This window comes from Candoia aspera, chromosome 4, assembly GCF_035149785.1.
Source record: "Candoia aspera isolate rCanAsp1 chromosome 4, rCanAsp1.hap2, whole genome shotgun sequence".
Taxonomy (NCBI): Eukaryota; Metazoa; Chordata; class Lepidosauria; order Squamata; family Boidae; genus Candoia; species Candoia aspera.
In genome coordinates, this window is record NC_086156.1 from 9,042,307 (window position 1) to 9,068,801 (window position 26,495).

The 26,495-nt window shown below is 37.4% G+C and overlaps 1 protein-coding gene across 1 annotated transcript in view; it reads left to right on the plus strand.

Moving 5' to 3' along the window:
- UBE3C (ubiquitin protein ligase E3C) overlaps window positions 1-26,495 on the plus strand; it is a 58,863-nt gene that overhangs the window by 4,646 nt on the left and 27,722 nt on the right. Inside the window, exons 2-15 of the mRNA XM_063303384.1 lie at window positions 2,539-2,592; window positions 3,544-3,618; window positions 5,446-5,592; window positions 7,480-7,595; window positions 7,976-8,133; window positions 8,662-8,815; window positions 9,903-10,123; window positions 10,409-10,557; window positions 12,707-12,894; window positions 17,863-17,949; window positions 18,967-19,124; window positions 20,543-20,775; window positions 24,316-24,420; window positions 24,603-24,690. Of these exons, the coding sequence (XP_063159454.1) occupies window positions 2,539-2,592; window positions 3,544-3,618; window positions 5,446-5,592; window positions 7,480-7,595; window positions 7,976-8,133; window positions 8,662-8,815; window positions 9,903-10,123; window positions 10,409-10,557; window positions 12,707-12,894; window positions 17,863-17,949; window positions 18,967-19,124; window positions 20,543-20,775; window positions 24,316-24,420; window positions 24,603-24,690 (1,933 nt within the window). The remainder of the gene's footprint in view (window positions 1-2,538; window positions 2,593-3,543; window positions 3,619-5,445; window positions 5,593-7,479; window positions 7,596-7,975; window positions 8,134-8,661; window positions 8,816-9,902; window positions 10,124-10,408; window positions 10,558-12,706; window positions 12,895-17,862; window positions 17,950-18,966; window positions 19,125-20,542; window positions 20,776-24,315; window positions 24,421-24,602; window positions 24,691-26,495) is intronic.

Here is a 26,495-nt window from a genome sequence, read left to right on the forward strand (position 1 = left end):
TAATATACCAGAGTAGATTATTTTTAATGTTCCTTTTGGTTTCTCACAGTAACTGTGAATTAATGTTTGTCTATGTAAAAGAGAGAAAGGGTCTGGGTAGAGATTTGAACCTAGGTTTTCCCGGTTTTGCTTTGGCTGTTGAATTGTACAGTTGCGTTTGCCACTGATGCATATTTGTTTGGAAATGCTTGATTTGCCCAGAACCGTTGCAGGACAGGGAGCAAGCTAACCTTGATACTGCTTTTGCTAAAACGTGTCGTCATAATGATATTTCTGGGTGCCTGACATCAATTCCCAGTTGTGCGGGCTGATTATAATGTAATCTAACATAGAGGGTACTTGATAAGGGAAGGCTGCTCTCAGCTGTTCAGTTGATAGTGGCTGTGTTCCCATGGCATATTAAGAGTGCAGATGTGCCAACATTCCTACCCCAACACTTCCTGTGAGTGGCTCTAAGCATTATGGCTTCCTGCAGTGTCCAGATCTGAAACAGCTGCTGTTTTGGCTTGATTGAAAGTGGGTTAAGGACTGGTCCCATTTGGGGCTCAATACGATGAGCTACCAAAATTGGTTAAAGGACCATTTTTAAACGATACGTGAAGTCCAAGCAGGGAGTTTATTATTTATGCTGTGATACAGTATGTAAGGATCATCTTATCATAAACAGCACGCAGACACTGAACTAGGAAACAGGTTCTGGGTTTATTTAGATAGCTGTCCAGGAAAAAGCCGAGAGTAGCGTGGCGTTGTCACAAATTCAAATATATTGCCTTGTTCCCGCCAATGTTCCTCCCCCCCACCATTGCTCCGCCCTCCTTCCCGGATTTCCTTATTTGGGTATGGTCGAGTCGTTACTGCGCATGTCTCGACCTCGCCCTACTTGTTCCTGCCTTACTCGTTGTCGGGACAATGGTGTTGATGGTCGAGTGCCGGCTCAGCCCAGCTAAGGTATTTCCAGGCTATTGCTTTCTTTTGTCCTGCTAACTACTTCTCCCTTCTTTTCTTTATCACTGAGGCTTCCTTTTGTCATGTGGGCACTGCCATGCTTTGCCCCATGGCAGTGCACTCGTGACACAGTAGGTTGGTGAACACTGCATCAAAATTGGGAAATCTGTTTCTCCTGAATAATACTGCTTTTCTTCTCTATTCCAGCTCAGTCCTCATTCAGTGTTTATTACAATTTCATACTGATGTGGGTGGCCATTATCTTTTAAAATATTCATGGAATGACAAAAACTCAGTGTGTATATAAAAGATAAGCCATATGCTGGTCTATGACCATAATAAAGATTTGATTTGATAAGCCATAGATGGACAGCTTGTAGTATGTGGCAGCATTTGACTTATGGCTCATAGCACTGTTATTAACAGTTGGAAGGCCTTGATCTTGATCCCAGTGTTAGGGGAGGAAGGTTTGACCACGTGCTTCCTAGTGACTCCAGAACAGGCCAGGGGCTGGGGGTAAACCTTCAGATTGAGCTCAATTCCCGGTGATTTCATGGACAAGCCATGCACATTTCTTGACAATTTGCCATTGCCTTCTTTCAGGATGTTTTTCAACTGCCCAATCCAACTTACAGCTGGTGACAATTTTTGAAAAAGAAAACCTTGTAATAGCACTTCTTTTCAAGAGAGAAATAAAGGTTTCAGTTTCACCATGTTCTCAGTGGTTTATTCATCATAGTTCATGGCTGCTTGTAGTTAATATCAAAAGTGCATAGGCCTGGTTGCTTGGAGAAGAAGTCTAAACATATCTGGATCTTTCATTGAGCGGCTGTCCCTTGTTGACAAGATGCTACTGTTACTACTAATTCATATCAGTAGTGGTATGATTATGTTTATTATCAAAGAATTATACTGTAATAAATAGTGCAGCCAAATTGTTCCAGTTTTTTACATTAGAATAATACTTCCAGTGTGCCTTAACTATACCTATATTATAGCATCCCAAGTACATTTGCTCTTGGTGCTTAGAACCATCAAATATTTTCCTGTACCTTTTTCCTCTAATGAAGACAGATTGTAAAGTTCGGTAGAGAAGACTGGTTTGAATTCAGGCTTGTGTTGAGTGGAATCCCACAAACTGAGATGGTCCATGTGTGGAGAGGAGAAATTATAATTTTATGCTGATTTCTTCTCTGTGTATAAGCTCCTACATTCCTGTAGTTATGCTCTGGAAAGATGAAAAATGCCATTCAGTGTTGCTTCCTTTATTGCAGAGGATTTGCTGAACCCAGTTCTCTCTACCAGGGGAGCAAGCACTTCCATTTTCAGAAGATAAATTCTGAAGTCAACCCAATAGATGGTTAAATGTAGTTGCAAACCGTGCGTGACATAAGCTCCAATGCAGTCTTTCACTCAGCTGAAATTATTGGTGTGATTGGCTCTGCAGAGACTAATGATTATAACTCTTTCTGTGGGTTGGGGAAAAATACAGATACATACACAGACATACAACTAGGAAAAAGATACATTTTATTTAAACCTCCAGTGCATTGATTCAGATAGAATTGTTACATCATGTTTGTTCTTTTCCAGGAGGAAAAGGCATCTCTTTTGCATCGTACGCAGGAGGAGAGACGAAAACGAGAGGTATAATGTAAATAATGCATAATAAAATAGAAGCTTCTAGGTGAAAATGCATTCCAAATTATAAAAAATAAAAATTTTATTTACCATATTGAAATTATGGTGACGTTAGAAATGTAATATACAAGTCATATGTCTTTAAATATGCAAAATTTATAAAGTCGAAAGAAACATCTATCAAGAATAAAAATGAGCACAAATGAACATAGGAATATTATAGTTTTGACCTCGAACATAAAATGTTGTGCATTAACCTATAATTGCAAGATTCCTCAATTAATAAACCTCTGTCTACACAGCATAACCTATGTGTATTGTATTGTGTTTCATCTGGGTGTAAGTGGAAAATGATCGGTTGTTTCTGGAGCTGATTTTTTTTTCTATTTTAATAACAGCCCAAATTAATCAGAATCTCACAATGTCTGTGGTCCGTCTCTTTTATCCCACTTGCATAGTCTTCTCTCAGCTGAAGTTGGTTATGTAATAAATAACAGAGACCAAATCAAGGTAGTACATGAATATTGGGTTACAGAATAGAACAGTCAGATTCTGATCAGGTAGTTCAGCTTTTTCTGAGTTGGCATCCTCTAGTTGTATTGAAAATAGTGTGGTTGATTATGCAACATTCTCAGTCACACATGGAGATGGAGATGGTTGAGAGCTATCGATCTTGAGCAGGTGGTATCAATGTAAAAATCTGAAAAAAGTACCTTGCTCTTTATTGGAAGGGGGTAGTTTCTTTGTGAACCAACTTGATGAGCAATATAAAAATATTGTGAATCAATGTTTCTAAGTGTCTGGTATCTGAAAGTGAGAGACTGCTTCTTATACTAATGGAAAATTAAAGATTTTTTTGAGTGTGCCCATTCCTATGGTGAGCTCTCAAGTGTTGCCATTTTGAACTGTCAAATTACAGTGCATCATATTTTATTGACCTTTGTCTTGTCTCCTTAGGAAGAAAGGAGAAGGCTGAAAAATGCAATCATCATCCAGTCCTTTGTTCGGGGATACAGGGACAGAAAACACCAAGTAGGCTTTTTCTCATGATTGACATTTTTGAGTGTTTTTGAGATTGTGTAGCAAATCAATGTTAAAATGAAATTAACCGTTCTCACACTCATGATTCTACCATTCCATCTGTTATACTGAACCTTTGTCCAGATCCTGCAGTGACTCTTTGTGCGGTTCAGAGTTTAGTTACACCCATGTGGAAGGAGAGCATGAATGAACACATTAGCTCGATTCCTGCTTTCATTGCCCTTTTTCAAGAAATGGGTGGTCTTTTTCATCCATGAAGGTTCTGTTTATAATGTAGAATCTAAAGTTATGCATTGTGTATTGCAGTTAAGTTTTGGGAACACACGAAGATGACTTATTGGTATGCAAAAACATTTTTGCGGTGTCTTGGTCTGCTATGGTAGATGTACAAAGGTTGTGTACAAGTAGTAACTCATGAAGAAAGTGTCCATTAGCCTTTACTAAAACAGGCTCCTCTTCTAGGTATTCTCTACACTGAGATGACATGGGAAGCCAGAATTCCAATTCATTTTGTAACCCACCCATCAAATAATAAGGATATTGAGTTGACCTATAATTAAAAATAGTATTACAATAAAGATTCAGAGAGCCACATGCTTTTTCTGAAGCATCTCTGCATTCATGAAATACCTTTTTTGGTTTTGTTTTGCTTAAAAACTTGAGAAACTTTTGTGTCTTCATTTGGGTAATGTACTAACCCTTGGAAATCGTTTCCCCCTCACAAAACCTCCCACAGTCCCGGCCCACCCGTTTCTGTAATGTCATTGCATCAATGCCTTCTCTTCTGTGGCCCTCGGCTGCCAGTTTTTCTCAAATGCCACGGGATCCTTGGCTGCTGGAAGGGTTTTTTTTTTCATTTACTTAGGCTTCTAGGCTGCTTCAGTCACAGCCAACTTTAAGCAGCTTAGATTCTTAATTTACAGTAAAAGGGATTTAAGAAACATAGAACGGTAATTCCTTCTCATCATACCGCACCAAGAAACGACAATCTAAACTGCATACAAGCCATAATCTTTTAATAGCAGGGAATCCAATCACATCCATTCCTGAAGCCCTTCTAGATAAGTCAAATCTTAATGACTTTCCTAATTCCAGCAGGTTGTCCACCTGTACTGTAGCTCCTCGTCTTGGTATCTTGCTCTGTGTTGTGCAGGAAGATTTGGAGCCTGACTTCTTGAGCAGATTTTATGGGTATTGGAGGCAGAAAACTTCTGAGTCCTTAGTGGACCTGAGGAGCTGGATCTTCATCAGTGTAAAGGAGAAAGAGAATTATAACTCTATGTGGTGATTTAATCTAGAACATTTGCCCATGGTCATAATAGTATTTGATGGACTTCTGCAAAGTGAATAATGAACTTTTGTTGCTAAGCTCAGTATGGTAAAATGAGAACACTATCTATCACAATACTTTTCTGCACATTGATTTTATTAATTCATTTTGACATATAATGAGCCCTGATTTTCTCTCTTAATACACAGGCAACCTGTCTGCTTGCATGGGATTTAGATGAACTGGTGTCCATTCTTGGATTGATTAAATGACAGATAATGCCATGCAATCACTGTGGGTTATTTATGCCTGGTGCTATTATCCACATACAGCGAATTTTTTATTGGAACACTTAGACATAGCATTGCACCAAGGCTATAAAAAATAATATGGAAGAAAATTTGGAAGATGGCCTTCTGGTCTTCCCAAGAGTTTACTGATTTGCAAATGAAGCTTGCAGTTTCAAATTAGCATACCGAAATGTTGCCTGTATAAACTAATGACTGACAATAGATTTCATTAGTTTTACTTTTATTTTTCAATTGAAGTATTCTATTCAGAGGAGTGAATTTGATCGCTATGCTAATTTAGCACAATCTGGAGGAAGTTTCTCCTCTGCCAGTGGAGCAAACCTGACTCTCTTAGTTCGCCAACTTCTGTTTTTCTACAGACATAATGAAGATTCTAAACGTTTGGTAAGTAGTGATCTTTCATTTGGGGAAGTTGTTTTCAGTTTCCGGCTTTTGAGGTGTAGTTTCATTTTTAGTTGCTTTAGTGGCCAGTAATGTATAAATCTTGTCCGTTTGACCAAGAACAGAGCTAGATCTTAGGAGGGCAATCTTTCTGTTGCTAAGAGCCACATACAATGTTTGGAGAAAGGAGCAAGGGCTGCAGTGCACAGACACTGAGACAGCGTGGGCCGGCTATGCCTTGCAATTGGCAGAGCCAGGATATTTTTCTTTTTAATGTTTCTTGGGTTCGGGGAAGGAATGCTATTTTATTGCTTATATTAATTCTTTTGTGTGCTGGTGATCCTGGGCAAGTAAAAGTCTGAGGAAACCTTGGAAGCCAGATCCAGACTCGCACAAGGTCTTTTCTTCTTGTGCAAGGACGTGTTTCCTCATCCCCATACCTGATCTTTCATCTTACAAGGTGTAAAATCATCATTCCTCCTTCTGTGGATAGAGGCATACTCTGTTCATTTTGTTTTCAGCTTGAAGAATATTTGCTACTACACCACGATGATCTAAGATACTTGACCACATGGTGGCTGATTAGATGTGGACTTTCTTGGATGAAATGGATTTTCTAATCCATTTGTCCTGATTTAGATTTGGTTTTGGCCTGCTAGATATTCTTTGCTGGGTCACCCAGTTAGATATTTTTTGCTGGGAGAGAGACAGGGAGCACAACCTTGTTGATTCTCCTGGATTTCTCAGCAGCCTTAGGTACCATTGACCCTGATACTCTTTTGGAGTGATTGCCCCAGCTCTCTGTAGAAAAAACAATTCTAAAGTGATTCTACTCCTGGATGGCCATCTCCAAATGGTGGTACTGAAGGATTTACGCTTGACCCAAGATGTTTATGCTGTGGGGTTTCACAAGATTCCATTGTGCTTCCTCTGCTGTCTTAACATCTACATGAAACATCTGAATGAGATCATACAGAGATTTAGAGTGAAATGCAATCAGTGTGCTGGGGATCTTTCTTTGGATCCAGGTGAGGTAGCAAAATTGCTAAATGGACTGAATGAGGGCCCACAGAGTGAACCCCAATCCAGAGGAGACAGAAGGGTTGTTAGTAGATGGTTTATAAGCCCAAAGTGAAGTTCACCCTCTGGTGAATGAGGTTGCACTAAATTTAGATCTCCCTAAAGGATCGACTTCATAGCCAGAAAAGTGTTTTTTGTAAATGAATATGCATCTAATTACCGTGTTCAGCTTAGGTTCCATAGGCTCCACACTTCCATCCTAGCTGCTTAGGAAGTGGAAAGCAAAACACAGTAGCACTGTAACACTTCTGTAGTTCCTGCTCCATAGTTAATAATGGGAAACAACAAGTGCCATAGCAAAGGCCTTTTTGTATGGCAAGAATTCCCAAAACCTCCCCCTACCATGGCTGCCTCTGCCAATAAAACCTCTCTCACTATTTCACAGTTTTTCATTACTGTTTTTGTTGCATGCAAACAACTTTGTTTACTGGTGAAGCTCTGTTATGACCAAGTAGAAGAAGCTTAGAACTGAGCCAAACAGGAAACATCCTCCCCCTTTCCCCATAGAATCCGTGTTTTTTATTTATACTTTTATTAATTGCAATTTTAATTTTATGATTCTGAATTACATGTTAAAGTGTATGTTGGGTGATTATATATCTGTCTTTGTATTTTTAACATGCTGAAATTTAAGAATGAAAACTGTAGAGATTTTCAACCACATTGTGATTAAAGTTTGGTCATTGTTAATTTGATTTTTTTTTTTTTGCATTATGCAGAGATAGCATTATTGTATGGTTTACCAAAAGCAGCATTTTGTATTTTTTGTGCATTTTCCTACTTGAATTTGTGGATTTTTTTCCCTTCCAGATATGGATATGCCAAAATTTGATTAAACAAAATTCTCTATTTGTGAAGCAGCTTGATGGTCCTGACAAACTTACATGCTTATACCAGATAAAAAGGCTGTTGGGCCTGTGTTGCAGGTAAACAGATATACAGACAAATGAAAACAGCTTACTGTAAAATGAAATACGTTCCAAGAACGTGGTTGACATAAGGTTGCCAATATGATACATGCGGCTATTTTGAAATATCATAGGTATATTATAGGATGGGTTGTGTTTTGGGATTCCTTATTTTTCAGATGATTGTTGATAATAATTGATTATTAGCATGAAGAAAACGCTCACAATTTTCTGCTGTCTAGCTGTGCTAGATTAGTTTTCCTTGGTTTTCATTGATTCCGTTTTAAATTTCCTTCAGAAATGAAGTCTGAAAGTTCATTTTACTGTGCATAAGAATTGTATCTTTTGAACTACGGGAAAACTGTTATATTTTGAGAATAGCTTTTATTATGTTACAGATTGCTGCAAAACTGCAATGATGACAGTCTGAATGTTGCACTTCCTATGAGGATGCTTGAAGTATTTTCATCTGAGAATACCTATTTGCCTGTTTTACAAGATGCTAACAATGTTACATCAATAATTGAACAAATCTTGCACTACGTGATTCAAAATGGTTAGTATGGTGATTAGCTTTTAGAATTATGTTGAATGTCGAACTATATTTTTATTACGATTTATTGGAGGTACCTTTCTAATAATTGTGACTAGTAATTACACGAATCACATGCTGCTGTCTCTTCATACGGTATTTCTAAATTAAGCACTGCATGTTGTAATGATTGTTGTATAATGAAATCTTTTGAACCTCTTCCTTGTGTTTTATAACTAGTTTTCATTTTTTTTAATTCTTGCTTTTTTAAAAAATTAAACTTAATTTTGAATATGATTAGTGCTGCAGTCTTAACCATACTCTGTATCTAGTAAGTATTGCTGAATTCACTGTGACTTTTGAGTAGGCAGGCTTATAACCGGATTATTATTTTGCACTGATATCTAGCCTTGAGGCCTGGCCTGTTAGTTGCCTTATTGTGCTTGCTGCAATAGGGAAGGCAGCTATCCCACCGAAATGGCTTGTCGTTACTTAAAAATAAATAGGCAGTAATGTTTTGATATTGCCTTTTAAGTTGTCTTTTTCTTTTAGGATACTACAGATCTCTTTATCTCCTAATAAATAACAAGCTTCCATCAAGTATTGAGTATTCTGATGTCTCTCGGGTTCCTATTGCAAAAATACTGTTAGAGAATGTTCTGAAGCCTTTGCACTTTAATTATAGCTCCTGTCCTGAAGATGCCAGGTGAGCCTTGGATGTTCTCAGTGGTTAATCTGAGAGCAAACGGTTAACTGTAAACTATTAAGCTAGTTTAATGTTTCTGCATATTGTCATAATACGAAGAGAGGAAGCGATACTTTAATGGGGCAAGTATAGGAAGCCTTGTGGAATTACTAGTTCAGGACTTTTGAATGATGTCTTGATTTCTTTGCTTGATTGTGGGCTCATAAAGAAAAGCAGGTGTTCAGAGTAGTTTTGAGGCATGAGATCTAATATAGCATTAATAAAAATGTGTCCAATGTTAATGGGTAAAACACATGCTGAGATCTATAACTTGATTCTATTGTGAATCTCTTGGTGACTTGTGACTTCTTTTCTGAAATAGCCAGAGGTTGCTAAATTTTCTTTAGTAGCAATTGTTGTAAAGAGGACGTGGTTCTAGTGCTGAAATGAATAACTTGGAACTTACATTACTATTTGATTAAGTATTCATATATCTTTTATTAATAATTTTATCTTGCATTTGTTAGTATTCCTTTATCTTACTTTTATATTGTAATGATTATGGCCTTTTGACCATAAATGAAGGAAGGAAGGATTAAAGCCACCCAGAGTCATTGAGAGCTGGGCAGCGTGCAAGTTTAATTTATTATTATTAAAAATAGTAATATTCCTTTATCCTTATTTTTATTTTGTGATAGTTATGGTCTTTTGACCATTAATATAAAATTGACCATAAAAGGCTGCTGGCTTTTCATAAGTCCTTAAAGACCTGGCTCTGTGCCCAGGGCTAGGGCCCCAAGTGTGTGCAGGGACCTGTTTCTTGGTTATATTAGTGATCATGGTGTGTGATATTTTCTCAGCTAATTTTTGTATTACTGTAATTGTTTTTATTTTATTTTTGATTTCATTTGCCCCCCAGAGACACTTGTTCAGATGGACGGCCATACAAATTGAATTAAAAAATAAATACAGTAATAAATGAAGAGTTAAAGCTGCCCAGGGTCATTGAGGGCTGGGCCGCTCGCAACTTTAATTAATTAATTAGTTGCCGCCGCTGCTGCTATTTTTACATGTTCTATTAGCCGAATGTTTTCTCTCTCTGCTGCAGGCAACAGGTTTTTGCTGCTTTTACAGAAGAGTTCCTGGCAGCACCTTTTACAGACCAGATATTCCATTTCATCATTCCAGCACTTGCGGATGTAGAGACCTGTTTTCCCTATGAACTCTTTCTAAATGCACTATTATTAACAGAAAGTAGTCGTTTGAGGAAAAGTGAGAGAGCTCCTTGGCTTTTTTACTTTGTTCTAATAGCTGGTGAAACTTACTTAGGTATGTGAAGCAGTCTTGATCAATTTTAAGTATGAATGATAATATCTAATCATTTGATTGATGGTGAATTATTCAAATGGCACTTTGCTTGCCACCCTCTGGTGTGGTCTTCCAAGCCACCGTGCCACTGCAGCTGCTAGAAGACACTAAATGAGTGCCTTGGGGTTTTCTTGCGGCCTTCTGGCCGTGTGTATTCTGAGATAGCAGGAATATGTTTATTCTTAAGGGATTGCTTTAGTATTTTTGTATTCTGTGTAATGGGTTTAATTACGTTTTCCTCTGTAGGTTCTCTATCAGAAGAAGGGTTGCTTGTGTATTTGCGGGTGCTCCAGTCATTTCTTTCTCAGTTACCTGTCTCAGTGTCAGGTACAGATTGTCAGGACTCAGCAAGTGACTCTGAAGATGAAGAAATTAGTAAGATGTCATCTATGCCTGTAAGCTCCTTATTTCCTGTTTTAGATAATATTAAGCTCTTTTTAGGCCTGTTTCTTCCCATAGCAATGCACAGAAGAGGTGAGAGACAAAGTAAAAACTTAAAAGTTGATTGTGTCAGGATAGATCCCCAGAAATACTTTGTTAACCTGCTCTGCCAGTGTAAAAATCTATGACATCAGTCAAAGGCACTCTTTAGAAGAGTATTGCCCAAGACTTGCTTAAATGCTGAAATGGGAGGGACAAGTGTAGACACAGGTGGAGACTAGTTTCATAGATCTTCACAAAGAATGCTTGAGAGAGTTTCCCAAGGGAATTCTTAGTATAAAGGCAGAATGTATGGACGAAGGTGATTAAGGGCCTTTAAAGTTAAGACCAGTACTTTCAGTTAATCCCAGCTATAGTCTCTGCATCGTCTTCAGAGGTAGCCCTTCATAAAATACTCTGTAGTGGCCTGAGAAGTAAATAGGACATGAATAACATTGGCTAGATCAGATTGTTCCAGTAACTGCCTCTGGTGGAAAAAAATGATAATGGCAGCCAGAGTTATTTGGGCACATTTACAGATGTAGGTAGAGTGCACATAACTCTGGTTGATTCTTGAAAGAGTATTCCCAGGTACCTAATTGTTACGGGTTGAATGGATTACCACATACATGTTTTTTGTTAGTGTTTGCAAATACAACTTTAGTTTTTTTTTTGTAATTGACATTTAGACGCTCAACCTTAAAATAAGTGACTAACGTGCATACACTTCTCATACTCACTGATTTCATGGGGAGGATGGCTGCATTATGTGCATGTAATTAAATGTGCAAGGGTCTATTGGCCAGTTTTGCAGAGTGGAGATTGAGAGGTGGATCAGTAAGATAATTAACTGATAATTTAATATAAAAATGGGGAAAAAAAAAAAGGATACTGAAATGCATCACCCTTTTTGGTAGACAGTTACTTCTGACAGATTCCCTTGAAAGCTGCGCCTGATTCTTAAGTAAGTGTTTTTGCAGAGCCCTTCTAAAAATTACCTGTGGGGAGCATATCAGAATGAATTTAAAATCAACGAAGGTTGCAGAAAGGGTTCAGTGTGGGGGAGAAAAGTCTTGAATGGATTTAGACAAGTTTTTTTTTTAAAATCTGGAGCTGAAAAGAACATGATGTTCTCCCAACATCCTATCTAAAAAGTGGAACTTGATAGCTAAGAGGTAGTTGTCAAATATTTGAGGGTAGAAAGATGGCTTCTTTAATAATAGCCACACAACTGCTATTTTTAGGACAAAAGGGACCATATTCTTTCTCAGAGAGGAATTTAGTACCTCGGCTTCAAGTCTTCAAGCTCTTCCTGGGTACTTTTATTATTAAAGTGGTTGTGAAAATATCCATAATGGCAACACTTAAGCTTGATCAGGTTTCCTTGCTATAAACTTGAGGGGTTCTTTTCTACCTTTCTTTCAAAATACGTTAATTATACTACCTTAATTTATATTAGCTTTGGTTCTGCTGGTGACTGGACAGTTTATAAGTTTCCCTGTATTCAGTGGAAAAAAAAAGGCTTAAGAGTGTGCATTTGTGTGTGTACATAGTGTTCAGTGCAGGATGCTGACAGTAGGTTTCACATAGCTAGACATGTCAGTTGCAGTCAAGCAGGACATTGCACAAGTCGCTGCATAATGTTCTGTGATTTATTGCGGAAAAGAATGGAATTCTAATGGCACTGATTTTAGCAGTTGTTCAGAAAGGTCCGCTGTAGGTTGTGAATAAAAACCCTTCCTTTACTTTGTAGGGATTTAGAAATGCAATTTGTACTTGTCAATTTCAAATAGTGAAGAAACCTTAAAGTTAATGTTTTCTGTAGCATATTCTTCAAATCTGAGAACTCCTAATTATGATTAACAGCACTGTTCTACTTACTATTCCACAGAACTAAGGTATAGTGTGGCTTCCTCCCGTATACATAGAATTTTAGATGTAATTTTTTATGAACTTTGCTTTGAAAAATGCCTGAATTGAAGGAACGTACTCTGTTAAAACCTGCTTGCTTGATTTAAGAGTCTTAAAGTCTCATTCTTAAGTATTTTCATAAATTGTTTGTGATCTTGAAATAATTCAGTTTGACCAGTTGGAATGTAACTATCCCCTTATTTAATTTTACAGGGAGATGGAAGAATATCAGTCCAATATATAACTGAAGAGTGTCTTTCAAAGCTGGACACGAAGCAGCAGACAAACACTCTTCTAAACATGGTTTGGAGAGATTCAGCTAGTGAAGAAGTCTTCACTCTGATGGCTTCCATTTGCCATACGTTGATGGTGCAGCACCGAATGATGGTGCCAAAAGTCAGGCAAGTGTAAAAAATACGTGAGTTCATGTACCTAATTTATTACATTTGGGATGATTTTGACCCACCTTGTATGTGTCTATAACATTACTTCTTAGTTAATCTGTTTTGTGATAAGCTGTAAGTCAAGTGTTCATTAAAGAAGTTTAAAAAAGAGCTAATTAATGTGAGTTATATTGATTGGATGGGATGAAATGTTAGCAGAAAGCGTAGGCCTCTGAAATACTGAAAACTGACAAAAATATCACTAGTTTGTCTTCAGAAATACAATAATAGATACCTCTTTATGGTTCTAAAACATGAACAATGATAAATGCAAAGTTAATACATTCAGTAATACAACCACCCCGCGATAGTCTGCCAAGAAAATGTTGCGAAAGCGGCATTCCCCCAAAGGGTCAGACACGACTCGGTGCTTGCACAGGGGACCTTTCACAGCCCTTTCCCTACCATCATAAATACTTTCTGAGTTTGCGTTGTGGTCATAATAACGTTGCTTGATTGTGTGCATGGTATAAATACACCTGGTAGTCTTGAAATGCAGTAAAGCACAGTTAATTCAAACTGCTTTGTAAACAGTAGTGCAGAAAAGAAATTGGTCCGCTCTCTGTTTAGCTCACTTCTGTTTATAGCTTTTCAAGGAAGTAAGATGTCAGTGAAACTGTGGTAGTCTGATTAGGGTGATTCAGTCTTTGTCGACTAATTGTAATAGAGCAGGATGTGAGATCCGGAGATCATAGCAGAAGCTGAATGCCTGACTTTATTGCAGTTAGTCTATTGCCTTAAATAGTAATTATGAGATTTAAATGCATCATTGCTCTGACATGAGGTTTATTGTTGAATTGTGTAAGAAAGTTGACTAACTAGTGATGTCTCTGTGGTCTTAATTGTACCGCTGTAACCTCTCCTTCAAGGAGCTGTGTTTAAAATCCTGCTGCGATTTGCGTACATATATTTTGGTCTAGTGGTTAAGGTGCTGGGCTAGAAACCAGGAGACTGAGTTCTAGTTCCGCCTTAGGCATGAAAGCTGGCTGGATGACCTTGGGCCAGTCATGCACTCTCAGCCGAAGAGCCAATCAGGTGTGGTAGGAGAGTTCGTCCCGCCCTAGGCATGAAAGCCAGCTGGGTGACCTTGGGCCAGTCCCTCTCTCAGCCCAACTCACCTCACAGGGTTGTTGTTGTGGGGAAAATAGGAGGAGGAAGGAGTATTAGGTATGTTCGCTGCCTTGAGTTATTTATAAAAATAATAAAGGCAGGATATAAATTAAAAAATAAATAAACAATTGTGTGTGGGTGAAGTTTGACCATATCCAAGTCTCCTTTAACACAAAGATTCTGTTGAACTGACAGTGGCAGGAATCCTGGCAGATGCAAGTTTGCATGTGGTTCTCCGTATGTGCTGACATTCAGTTTTCTTTGGAATAAATAAAAAATCTTCTCTTCCACTGTGATCATCCTCTTCTACTTGTTTTACTCCACCCTTTCATCTTGTGATAAACCTAAAAGATATTGACACATCAGTCTATCTGCTTGTTGCTGTTAAGCCAGAATTTTCAGGAATGCTAGTGTATGTAGTTGTGCAAAGCAGTGGCTGTGTTACACCCTGATCTCTCAATCTTTTTCACGACTAGATACAAGAGTAATACCTAGCAAGAAGATTTATGTGATGCTGCTTTTCACATGGCACCAATGTGCCTCCCCCCCCATCTGCTTTTGCTGCCCCCTTGCAACACCTGCTCCTTGAAGCTCTTGATTTGATTTCTACTTGGCACTTTGGCCTCCTGCAGTGGCAATCCATTTCAAGTCAAGTTTGCATTCAAGTCTGCCCCTTGGTTAATTGCAACCTCTCACTCATTGCAAGTATGCATTAATGGTGTGCGTTAATGTTGAGATTTACACCTTGATGATTGCCCAACTTCTGAATAATTACATTTCATTTGCTAATTCACTGGTAATACATTTGCTGCTCTTCATCTCATATTGGGTAGACAAGTCATTGGAATCTTGGCCTTGTAACTGTGGTATAAAGAATCACAATCTGCTTCCATGGGTCTGGTGACTTTATTATGGTATCTCTAGAGAGCAGTTGTATTTCATGTAAACACTTTTCACTTTGAAAATCACATTTAAGAATGTATGATGGAATTACTCTTGACATTAAAAAAAATCATAGACAAATCTCCATGCCGGTCCATTAAAATATTTAGAGTGCATTTTGTGTATTGGTTCAGGATTGGGCATTAGCAGACAACTAACGTTCATTTACAATTGTATGCTGAGGGATCTCAGTGGATACTTAATCTTACGTAATTGCAGTTGCATCTGTTACCTGTGACTCTTTCTAGTTTAAAGGAAGTGTCAAAATATTCTGCCCTGCTGTAGTGACCTCTGTCCAGCTGTACGAGCTGACTCTTTGTATTCTATTCTCTTCATTAACTTAAATGGTCTCAGTGGGAAACAGGACCCAATTTATGGCCTAAATTGAAAATCTTGCCTTTAAGTAATTAACTTATAGCAGTGCCTCGACTAAATATAGCTTAATGGGTCATTTAATCTCTCCCATTCTACCAGCAAGAATTTGACACTTTTTTAAAAAAAAGAAAAGCCAAGCCCTAACACTTTTACAAAACATACATAAATCATGGAGCCTTCAATATAGATAATACTAAATAAATTCAGAAGTTTTAATTACAAAAATGAAACTATGCTGTGTGTTTTATCAAGGATTGGAAACTCCAAAGGAGAAGCGTCTTCTGGATCATAGGCTACCAAGCAAAAGTACATAAGTAGAAAATTCATAGTTATAAATACATAAATATACAATCATGGAAAGTTTGATTCTTAAAAATTGTAAAAATGCTCTATGAGCATCAGGATAATATGTGTTCAGTTAGAGGTTTGTGTATGTAATGAATACTAAGAAATTTGCAAGGAAAATTTGGCATACACGGTTTTAGAAGTAGATAATTAGAAAATTCAGTATCGTCTGACTGACTATGTGTTATAGCAATTCAAGGTGTAAAGCGAGAGTTGTTATTTTGAAAATAATACATTTTGTAAAATTTCTTTTACTGTAAGGGGATGTGGTAATATTGAGCATGTAACACCTATCCAGCACAACGCCCCTATGGCTTTGGTCTCCCAAGGAAAAACTGGACAGCGCTTAACCGGATTCGTACTAATCATGGCAGGTGCCAATATTGGAAACAAAAATGGGGGCTGGTCGATAATTCTAACTGTGACTGCGGGAATGTCCCGCAAACGTTACATCACATCGCGATGGAATGTCCCCTCGGAAGGTTTCCTGGCTCCCTGCAAGAACTACATCATCTCAAGGGCGCTGCTGTCCAATGGCTAAACGATCTAGATATCCGGCCATAGGCTTGGCCACTCTAGTAACTGCTCATCCATAACTTAATTCGATTTATAATTTTACTCATTATTCGTATTGCATGTTTTTAAAATAATCTACTGCCCCAATGTTTTGTATTTTATATACAGTGTATATATCGTTCTGTGAACTTTATGCAATAATGCTGTATTCTGCTATGCCATACAAAATCAATAACCTATGCTGCAGGGCACACGCTGACTACCAGTTAGAACCCGGGTGCAATTTAAAGTGCTGGTTTTGACCTATGAAGCTCTTTATGGCTTGGCATCTGAATATCTTCAGGACAGCTTGCTCCAACTGGAATTGGCCTGGCCTGTTAAGTCATCTAGGGAGAAACTGCTTCTAGTGTCCTTCTTTGGGGAGGAGAAGAGCTGAGGCCAGGAGATGCTGCTTCTCGATGCCGGTTTTGGTCTCTGCAACAGTCTCCCTGTGGCGATCAGGCTGGCCCCCTCCCTGATGGCGTTCAAAAAGATGTTGGAAGCATAACTGTTCTAGAGGGTTTCTGACCAGCTTGAGCTACCCCTCCTTTTATATTTGAGTTTATTTTATTTTATTCATATTTGGTTTTATGCCTGCCATGGACATTTTAAATTGCTTTTCTTTATCTCATGTTAACTGCTGAGAGTTACTTGCTTGAGGCAGGATACAAAAATAAATAAAAATGGCTGGAGATAAGGGTATAATGGTAATGCTACAGCTAGGAAATTCAAAATCATGGTAGTAAATAAAACATTAGACGTTCATATACTTCAGAGATGATTTGTGACTTTTCTGGGGTTTTTTTTCTGAAATTACAAATTATAGTGTACAATTTGGGATCTGTTACATTTATGGGCTCAGTTCATTTCTTCCATAAGGATATCTTGGAAATTTCAAATAATTATAATAGGACTAAATGTATGATACTGCTAAACTTTGTCATTGTAAGCAGGATTATAAACAGAAGATAAATTCATTATTTGTTTATATTTATATTATTTTATTTTTATCCTGCCTTTATTATTTTTATAAATAACTCAAGATGACGAACATACCTAATACTCCTTCCTCCTCCTATTTTCCCTTCAACAACAACCCTGTGAGGTGGGTTGGGCTGAGAGAGAGGGACTGGCCCAAGGTCACCCAGCTGGCTTTTATGCCTAAGGCGGGACTAGAACTCACAGTCTCCTGGTTTCTAGCCAGCACCTTAACCACTAGACCAAACTGGCTCTTACTTCATAATTAAATGTGATAAAAGGATTTTTTTCTATCTTAATTTAGTTCAGCTTTTGGCTTTATTATTTTATATAATCGTAAAATAACTTTACAATTAATATATTTGTGTATATTAAATTGAACTGGTCGCAGATGATTGGAGAAACACGAAAAAGCACAATTTATCCTGGTTATCTCTGATTATTTTTATTATGATAAATAAACACTGCTTTTCCTTTCAAAGAAAAGACTTTTGGTATTGATCGGTGATAAAACTAGCTGGAGAACCCTGGAATTAATATTTGTCTATGAATGGTAGCTTTGGATAAATTTTGAAAGAAAAGATATTTTGTAAAATTTATACTTTCTTTCTTCCCTTTTAGACTTTTGTACAGTTTAGCTTTTAATGCCAGGTTTTTGAGGCATCTTTGGTATTTAATCTCATCAATGACAACACGAATGATTACTGGGTATGTAGCAACATTATTAATACAGAAATATATACAAATAGAGTAGCATATACTATATTGACTGAAATAGTTGCAAAATCACTTCACAGTACAAGGCTGAATTAATGATAATTAATTAATGGTTTTGTTAAAACTGCAACCTTTATTTCATTCTAAAAATCAGTCAACTAGTAAAGTACAAGAGATTTGAACTTTCAGAATTAATTATAGAAACTGAAGATATATACTTTAAGAGGTATTTCCTTCTATGCATGTGAAGAAAGAGAAAATGTCTCTTCTAAATCACTATTTTATATACACCAATTGAATGTGGGTTTTTTTTTTTTTTTGGTCTCCTTTATTTTATCCTTATTGTTGAGCTACGATTGACATGTATGTAGAGTTCCACTTTAGCAGTGCCACCTGCTTTCTACAGGGGGTTGTGAAGGCTCATCTGTGCTGGTGGGTGGATGGTGGCTTCTTCAGAGTGCTCCTTTCTGTTTGAAGATGAAAAGAGTGTACATGCAGGATTTATAGCTTGATTTTGTGTGCTATGTATTCTGTAAAGAATATTTCTGTATTCATCTGATAGCTGAGCTCAGGGATAAGTTACTAATGTTTTAGATTTCAGTAGAAATGATATCCTTCCTGCCATGTTTGCCCAGTTATGCTACTGTGTAGTAACTGTCTAGAGAAAAATACTATAAATAGGTGTGTAAAATGCTAATATTTATTTCATTAGAATTTATTTTCATTATTTCATTAGGTTTAAATGTCACTGCTGTACAATAAGTAACATTTAAACCTAAATTTGGTGGGCTGCCTTTGAAATACCCCCAAAATATTGTGTGTGTTTGTTTATTTTTCAAATTTTGCCACTGCCCATCTCCCCCAAAGAGAGCATGTTGCTTCTAAAAGAGGATGTTTCAGGACAAATTCCAAATTGGGATGTTAGAAATAATTTCTAATAATTTCTTGTCATACCCAAGCCATAGGTTTAATTGGTAACTCTGCTACATCTTTTGTTTCTTTATTAAGGTCTATGGTGCCACTCCTTCAAGTAATATCACGTGGTTCCCCAATGTCGTTAGAAGATTCTAGTCGGATCATCCCTCTCTTCTACCTTTTTAGCTCTTTGTTTAGTCACTCACTTATTTCTATCCATGATAATGAATTCTTTGGTGACCCTATAGAAGGTAAGGACGTCATCTTCTGTGGGTTTTCTTTCAAAATTCATAATAGCAACACCATTATGAACATATTCACATTGAATGTCCTCCTCCATCTGAAAACATAAAATGTTTTTAAATGTCATTTTTGAATATGCACTCTTAGTTAATATTTTATTGTTTAATTATAAGCATTGCTTTGTTCCTTTTGTATTTTAATTTTCTAATCTGAAAACGGAACACAGATTATACTGTAAAACAGTAAGGGTTTAAAAAGGTCTGCAAAAGAGACGAGCCTTACAGGTAGTTATGATGGCAATTGGGACTAGAATTTCCATGGCTAAGCAATGTGGTTGTAAAGCACGATATCACATGACCATGTTGCTTAATGATGGCAATTCCAGCAGTCCTGGGTCCTGGTCGCTGTTGTTAAGTGAGGACTACATGGGTTCTTAAGTGAGAAGCTCTGACTTCCTGCTGGCATCCCCATTGACTTTGCTTGTGGGAAGCCGGAAGGGAACATCAGAAATCGCGATCATGTGACTGTGGCTCACTGTAACATCATAATTGCAAGCTGGGCACTGAGCGCCTGGATCGTGATCATGTGACTTCGCGCACACTGACGGCTGGAACTCTGAGGACCAGTCGTAAGTACCATTCGTCCAGCGCCATTATAACTTTGAATGGTTGCTAAGCAAATGCTTTTAACCTGAGGACTACCTGTAATTAAATATGGCTTCCTAGAAAGCACTTTGGCTCTCTTCCTTTTAGTGGCCCCAGGTAGGCAGAAAATGAAGAAGAGTTATGGATCTTCTGTATTGGCAAGTAGCCTTGTTGTGTAGGCCTGGTTTAAGGAAATCACCAGATGCAGTTAAAGTTGCTACTGAAATGTCTCTGTTAATATGACAGACAATGTTTATTAGATTACAATGGGCCATAGAATAGGCATCAATAGAATTAGATTGAAACTTATTCATGTAGTACAGGGATGAGCAACTGGTGTCTTCTAGACATTTGGACTACAACTCTAATCTGACCCAAGTAGGGTGGTTGATAGCAAGGGATTGTGAGAACTGCGATTCAAAACTTGAGAAACATTCATTGCATATACCTATGCATTAGATTTATCAGAATGGAAAGGCAGTTGATTCTTAACGGTAATGTATAGATTCACAAGTTTGAACAAACACATTATTTTAGATTCAAATTATCATATTTTCTCTTTTGTCTCAGAGCCTTAGTTCAGTCACAGTGCTAAACCGTAATGTGGTTGGTTTGTTTTTGGGTGATTGTGATGAATGAATTCACACAGTGCAAACCAGACCACTGTGGATTGATCAGCAAACCACAGTTCTAAAAAATCCTGTCATAGCGCCATGTGAGAACTCAAAATAGAGCAAGAATACGTTCTTAAGTACGTTAAGTATGTTTTGTATTTTATATAGTTGTAGGTCAAAGACAATCATCAATGATGCCTTTCACGTTAGAAGAACTGGTCATATTATCACGCTGTCTTCGCGATGCTTGTTTAGGAATTATTAAATTGGCATATCCAGAAACCAAGCCAGAAGTTCGTGAAGAATATATTGCAGCATTTAGAAGTATTGGAGTCACCACAAATACAGAAATGCAGCAGTGCATCCAAACAGAACAGAAACGGTGGATTCAGCTCTTTAAGGTATGCAGGGTTGAGTCGTACAGAACCAATCAAAAGAACTTCCTTTTTCATTCACATGGAGAAACAGGCGATGGCAACTCTAGAATGGGCAAGCATTTAAATGTTTACACTCTGTCTTTAACCCTGATTCTAGCACAACCTTCTCCGACCTGAGTGCTTTCTAGGTGCCTTCAGCTCTCAAAATTCCCAGCGGCAGCTTTGCTGGCTGGGAAGTTTCGAGGGTTGAAAGGTGTTACGGTAAAATGTGTGTGTTTAGCCATTACAAAGATCTTATTTTACAAAAAAACGTGTTTGTATTTTTGAACAAGTGGATTTCTTAAGAAGCTTACATGTCAAAAGAGAATTAATACAAAAATGTATATTACTTTAAACTCTTGATTCAGCAGCTGATATTTGATATATGTTCAATATGTTCTTGCAGATTTTAAGATACATTTTGGTCCTTGCAGAATGGATTCCATTGCACTTATTGTCACATGTTTATGCATAAGGCATATTTAGATCTGAATGTACTATTCTCAGGATAAAACTTCAGAGATGGATGCCTTACAAAAATATATTACCGCAGCTCTTTTGTTTAAGGGGAAATGTACATGTGCTCAGGTTGGCTTCAGGTGAGGTTATATTGGTGGTGTTCCATCCAAGCTGGCTAATCCTCAGTGAGCTTCTTCATCTTCTCACAGCATAGTTTAGATCTCTGGATAATTCACTGAGTCACTCAATGTCACTCGATCCTTTGGGAGTTCCTATAGTCCCTATTTCATATATTAGTGAATTTGGTCTGTGATGTCATGTAAGCCATTTGAGCATTTTTGAACTTCTAAAGTTTAGGAAGCTGCTAGGCAGAATCAGCAAGCTGGGCTGCATACTAGAAGATGGCTTGTATTTTGCCCACCTGTAAAGGAATATAGAGAAGACTCTGGGGAAGGAATGGCTAAACCATTAAGGGAGGAGACATGGCTCCTCAGTCCTGAGAAAGCTTGAGAAAGAACCTCCAAATAACCCCAAGTTGATTCTCTTTGGTATAAGATGGGGCAGAGAGAAATTCTGATAGGCTTTCAATATTCTGTAATTATAGCCTACAGCAATAAAGTAGGATTCCTGGAATCCTTTTGGTGTCTATTTCCTGACTGGCCTACTTTGAACAGCTGATATCACCATTTTCTGAAGATTGTTCATGGCAGCTAAGATTGTTCAAGAGTGTTTTTGTATTAAACCTTTCTATAATAATCACTAGGTTTTTACATAGTTTAATTTTTTCCCAGTCTCCCAGTGAGCCACACTAAGCCAGTGGGCAGGAATTCAGGAAATAACTGTTTCACAGGAAAGTGCTTAACTTGCCATGAAATGTCTGCAGCAAACACTCACAGTCAGCTAAAATTACTCATTAAAGGAGTGGAAGCAGAAGAAATGCATTTTCCAAATTAAATGCTAGATTTACAGTCCGTTTAATACCAGCGACCTCTCACACACTAATGTTTGGTTCAAGTCATCAGCTGTCCCTTTAGGTCTTTTATCACTGCTTTTGTCAAGCTATCTATTTAATTGAAAGAAGTTAATTGAATGAAAATGATCAACTAAGCTTGTATTAATATTGCTAATGGAACTTTCTTCTTGGCTATGTTTGGAGAAAGATGTCAAGCTAGACTTTAGGAAAGGCCCATTAATGCTTGCACTTAACCTGATGGGCTAATTAAGGAGTGCTTATTCATTCTATAAGTCTACAATAGCCTCTGTCCCACCCATTTTGTCTGATTTTTACAAGACATTTCACTTATGAGCATGAACATTACGGACGTTAGTAGCAATGAGGGTAAACTGATCATGTTTTGATTGTGTTGAATACTATACAAATGCAGAGCAAGACACTACGGAGATGTAATAAAAGATTGCAATTTTAATTACATATCCATTCATTATCTAGTAAGCCTATAGTTTACAATCTGTGAATATGGACCCAGTATGCTTGCATGTTAGGGGAATGTGCACTGCTTTGGTGCTGTGCTGGTTTTCCCCAAGCTGGTGTCTTCCAGAGTATTGGCCCATGATGGATGGGAATTTGGGCAACTTAAATCCAAAGTTTCTGCTGAACACAGTTTGTGCTATGTTGTTGCATCCAGTCAGCTTGCTATGTCGAAATCCACAAGATGAGTTATATTTACTTAAAATATTACCAGTAGATACAATTAGTCAAATTTGAAAAGCACTTTGTGTAAAATGGTAAATGGCACACAGCAAAAAGCCAGTTGTAGAGTCAGTAAATATAAAAAGATTTATTAAATGTGTGTGTGTATAATGATTTTCCTTTGTATGCATTTTTATCAATTAAAAATGAGCTGTGCAAGACCTGTCTCAAAGGACATTCTTTAGTAGCATGAACAATTTCTGTAGTATGTGCATATGCAACACAGAAGTACAGATAAGAATGAAACACACAAACTTTAATGTTTGCATTGTGACAAAATAAATGCTCACCTTTCTACAATATTAATGTGACTCACAAGAAAAATAAGGATCTTTGAGAAGGTCAGAGATCCCGTATCTGTAGGAGTAACTAGACAAAACGAAAAGGGAATGCATGATGGCTGCATAATGGTCAGTGGGGTCTTTCCACAATGATCTGTTTTTTTCCTGTTTGAAGTGTTTATAGAGACAAAAGAAAAGTGAAAGTCTAAATCTCTACTTAATTGCTTTTCAGTTCTTCTCAAGTGCTTGAAAAAGTTTCCTATCCTGTATCCTCTCATGGCTATTTATGGGACTAATTCAGTCAAAATGTTAGCTAACTTTTATTGAAGTTTCAAAGGGTTAGATATTTATGGATTTTTTTTTACATAGGCGCAGAAGAAGGCATGTTAAACTTTGTGGAAAGGAAGCATGCAGAATTATCAGTTGATTGATCATTATTTCTGATTTGTTTTTAAGAATATTTCAGAATAAAATGTACTTTATGGTTAAAAGTCACCCCCAAAATGAACTGTTCTTGAAGCTTAATAGAAATCTTGATACAATGTTATATTTTAATAATGGGATGATTATTTTAAGCACCTGTTTCATTTTTGTTCACAAGCAGCTGTTTTTTAAAAAATAATTAGTTATTAACTCTGCTGATGCTTATTTTAATGCTTTAAAATAATTGATGGTTTTTTACAATATTTGTCCAGTGGCTGGGATAGTTGAGTTGCTACATATTTGATATTGGCCTAAAGGCTATGAAAGTGCAGAGGAGGATTTATTTGTGTCTTTGTGTTTTGGCGTTGGCAGTGACGGCTAGGGATCAGGGATGTTGAAATCCAAGAGATCTGGTGAGAATCTGGTTGAGGAAAACCGAGCTCCAGGCAGATTCTCCAACTGTTGGATCTCTCAAGAGAAAACTTGTTACAGCATGCCAGTCTTTTATTTAGGCACACACACGAACCTAATACGTGCCTATTTTATATAAATATATTGATAGATAGACAAATACTTTCTGTTTAGAGTTGATTGTAGTTTTCTGTCCTGCTGCCTAAAATTGCTTCGTAACGACTGTTTTTAACTATCTAGGTAATCACTAATTTAGTGAAAATGCTGAAATCCAGAGATACAAGAAGGAATTTCTGCCCACCAAATCACTGGCTATCAGAACAAGAAAACATTAAAGCAGATAAGGTGATGTAGAGGTTATTTCTTAATTTTTAAAAATATTGAGTAGTTTTTAATATTGAATTTACATATTTAAGTTGCTTTCATATCTAAATCTAAGAATTTATAATAATAAATGTGCATACCAATAATTCACTTTTAAGATTTCAGCCTGAGATGTTTAACTATGATACTTAATGTGCTACTAGGTGACACAGCTTTATGTGCCATCAGCCAGACATGTGTGGAGAGTGAGAAGAATGGGAAGAATAGGACCCTTGCAGTCAACTTTGGATGGTAAGATAACATTTGGAAATGGTTATCTTTGCTTTGGAAACGGAAGGTATTCATAATGTACTTCCCAGTCTTTAGGTCTAAAATTTGTTCTTTTATCATTACACCCTTGAGTAATTACATTTTTAAAGAAATGTTGATAGTCCTATGCATTTATCCATATATGTTTTGGGGAAACCATTCCACATCTTCTGCAAAGTAACTTCTGTTGTTTTGATTCATTTATAACTGAACCACACACAAGGCCATTTTAGATCCCAAGATAAATTATACTTTATTGTGCAGTAAGCATTTTTTTTCCTTTTTGACTAATCACAGTGTTCTGATCTCTGAATTGCAGTTAATCTTATCTGTAGTTGGCTGAAACAAACCAGTTTCATAACCCATAGTTTAGTTGGTTTGAAATCAGATATCCTTAAGACCAGCAGTGTGTTGTATTAATAAAATGGATACAGATATTCTCAGTTTCCTGCTTGCAGACATACTTGGGAGCAATAGCAAGAGTTATTAGCCTAAATTGTGTTTTGGCTTGTTCCCATCAAGACAGTTGGATGGCTAAAACAATATTATATTTGTGAATTTTTGTTTGGGTAGTTGGTAATACTATATCAGACGGGGCATATCACACAATTCAATTCAACATAGTCTTCTAAAATTAGGGAGGCATCTGCCTGGGCTGTTTCCAAATGTTACTTTGTTGCTTGTATTTCATCCCTTTTTGCCTAGGTAATGGTTCTTGCATATTTCTGTCGAGGTCATCTTCCTTGCCTTCTACAGGTGGTAGCAGGGATGTAAATGTATAAAGATCCCTATACCTGAACTTCTAATGAAAGCAAACCATCTTAATGCAATCTTTGACCTAGATTTCTCACTCTGAAGATGTACATGAGGAGTAGAGCTGTGTTGTGTTAATTCCATCCACGCAGTGCCTGCTAGTGGTATGCAAATTCAATTTTGAAGTTGAATTTTAAGTTTGAACCACTCTGAATTTGAAGTGGCCCAGAAGAGGGACACGTTTGACTCTTACGTGTACCAGAGTCCATTCTGCAGTTCTTCCCTAGACTCTAACAACTGGAAGGAATTCTTCCTTTGGAATATGATGTGAAAACACTTGAGATGGTTGTCCGTTTCATTATATCTGTAGACATTGTCCTAGATCAAAAATGAAGTTTCTGAGCTTGAGATCTATACCAGGCTTTGCATGGCATATCAAATGCCACATACCCATAGTGGTCAAGATTAGGGTCCTTTTTGTAGGGGTTCAGGATCTGCAAACTTAAGGCACCCATGTTGCCCTCTAAACCTCCCAGCTCCCAAAAAGGCAAAGAAAGGGACCACATTTTTGGCCTCGCCAATTGTAGGAGGTCTCTGGGAGCTCCAGAAGAGGTGCTGGCCGACAGCATGTGGATCCCAGACTGCAGTTTTTGCGCTCCTGTTTTAAATAAATAAATCACAGAAGTTCTGCAGTATCTTAGATCTTGGGTTACTATTAGAAGCCATTTCAAGACGAACAGAATGGTTTGTCTTTGAAACTATCCTCTCACCTGTGCAGGAGATAACTCTACTCAACATCAGATTTTCTTGCACATCGTCTGCATTTCTATTTCTTATTTGTATAATGGTATCGTTCTGCAGAAGAGATCACTCTCTCTTTAAAAGTGACCCATGAAAATGCTCGGAATGAAAACTGATGCAGTTACAACGATTGTGTGAAGCCAGTGCATAACAGTGTGCTTATGATTTGTTTAATTCCACTTGACTCCTTATGAGCTAAACACAATTAGTGTGAAAGAGTCACTGGCTTTCAT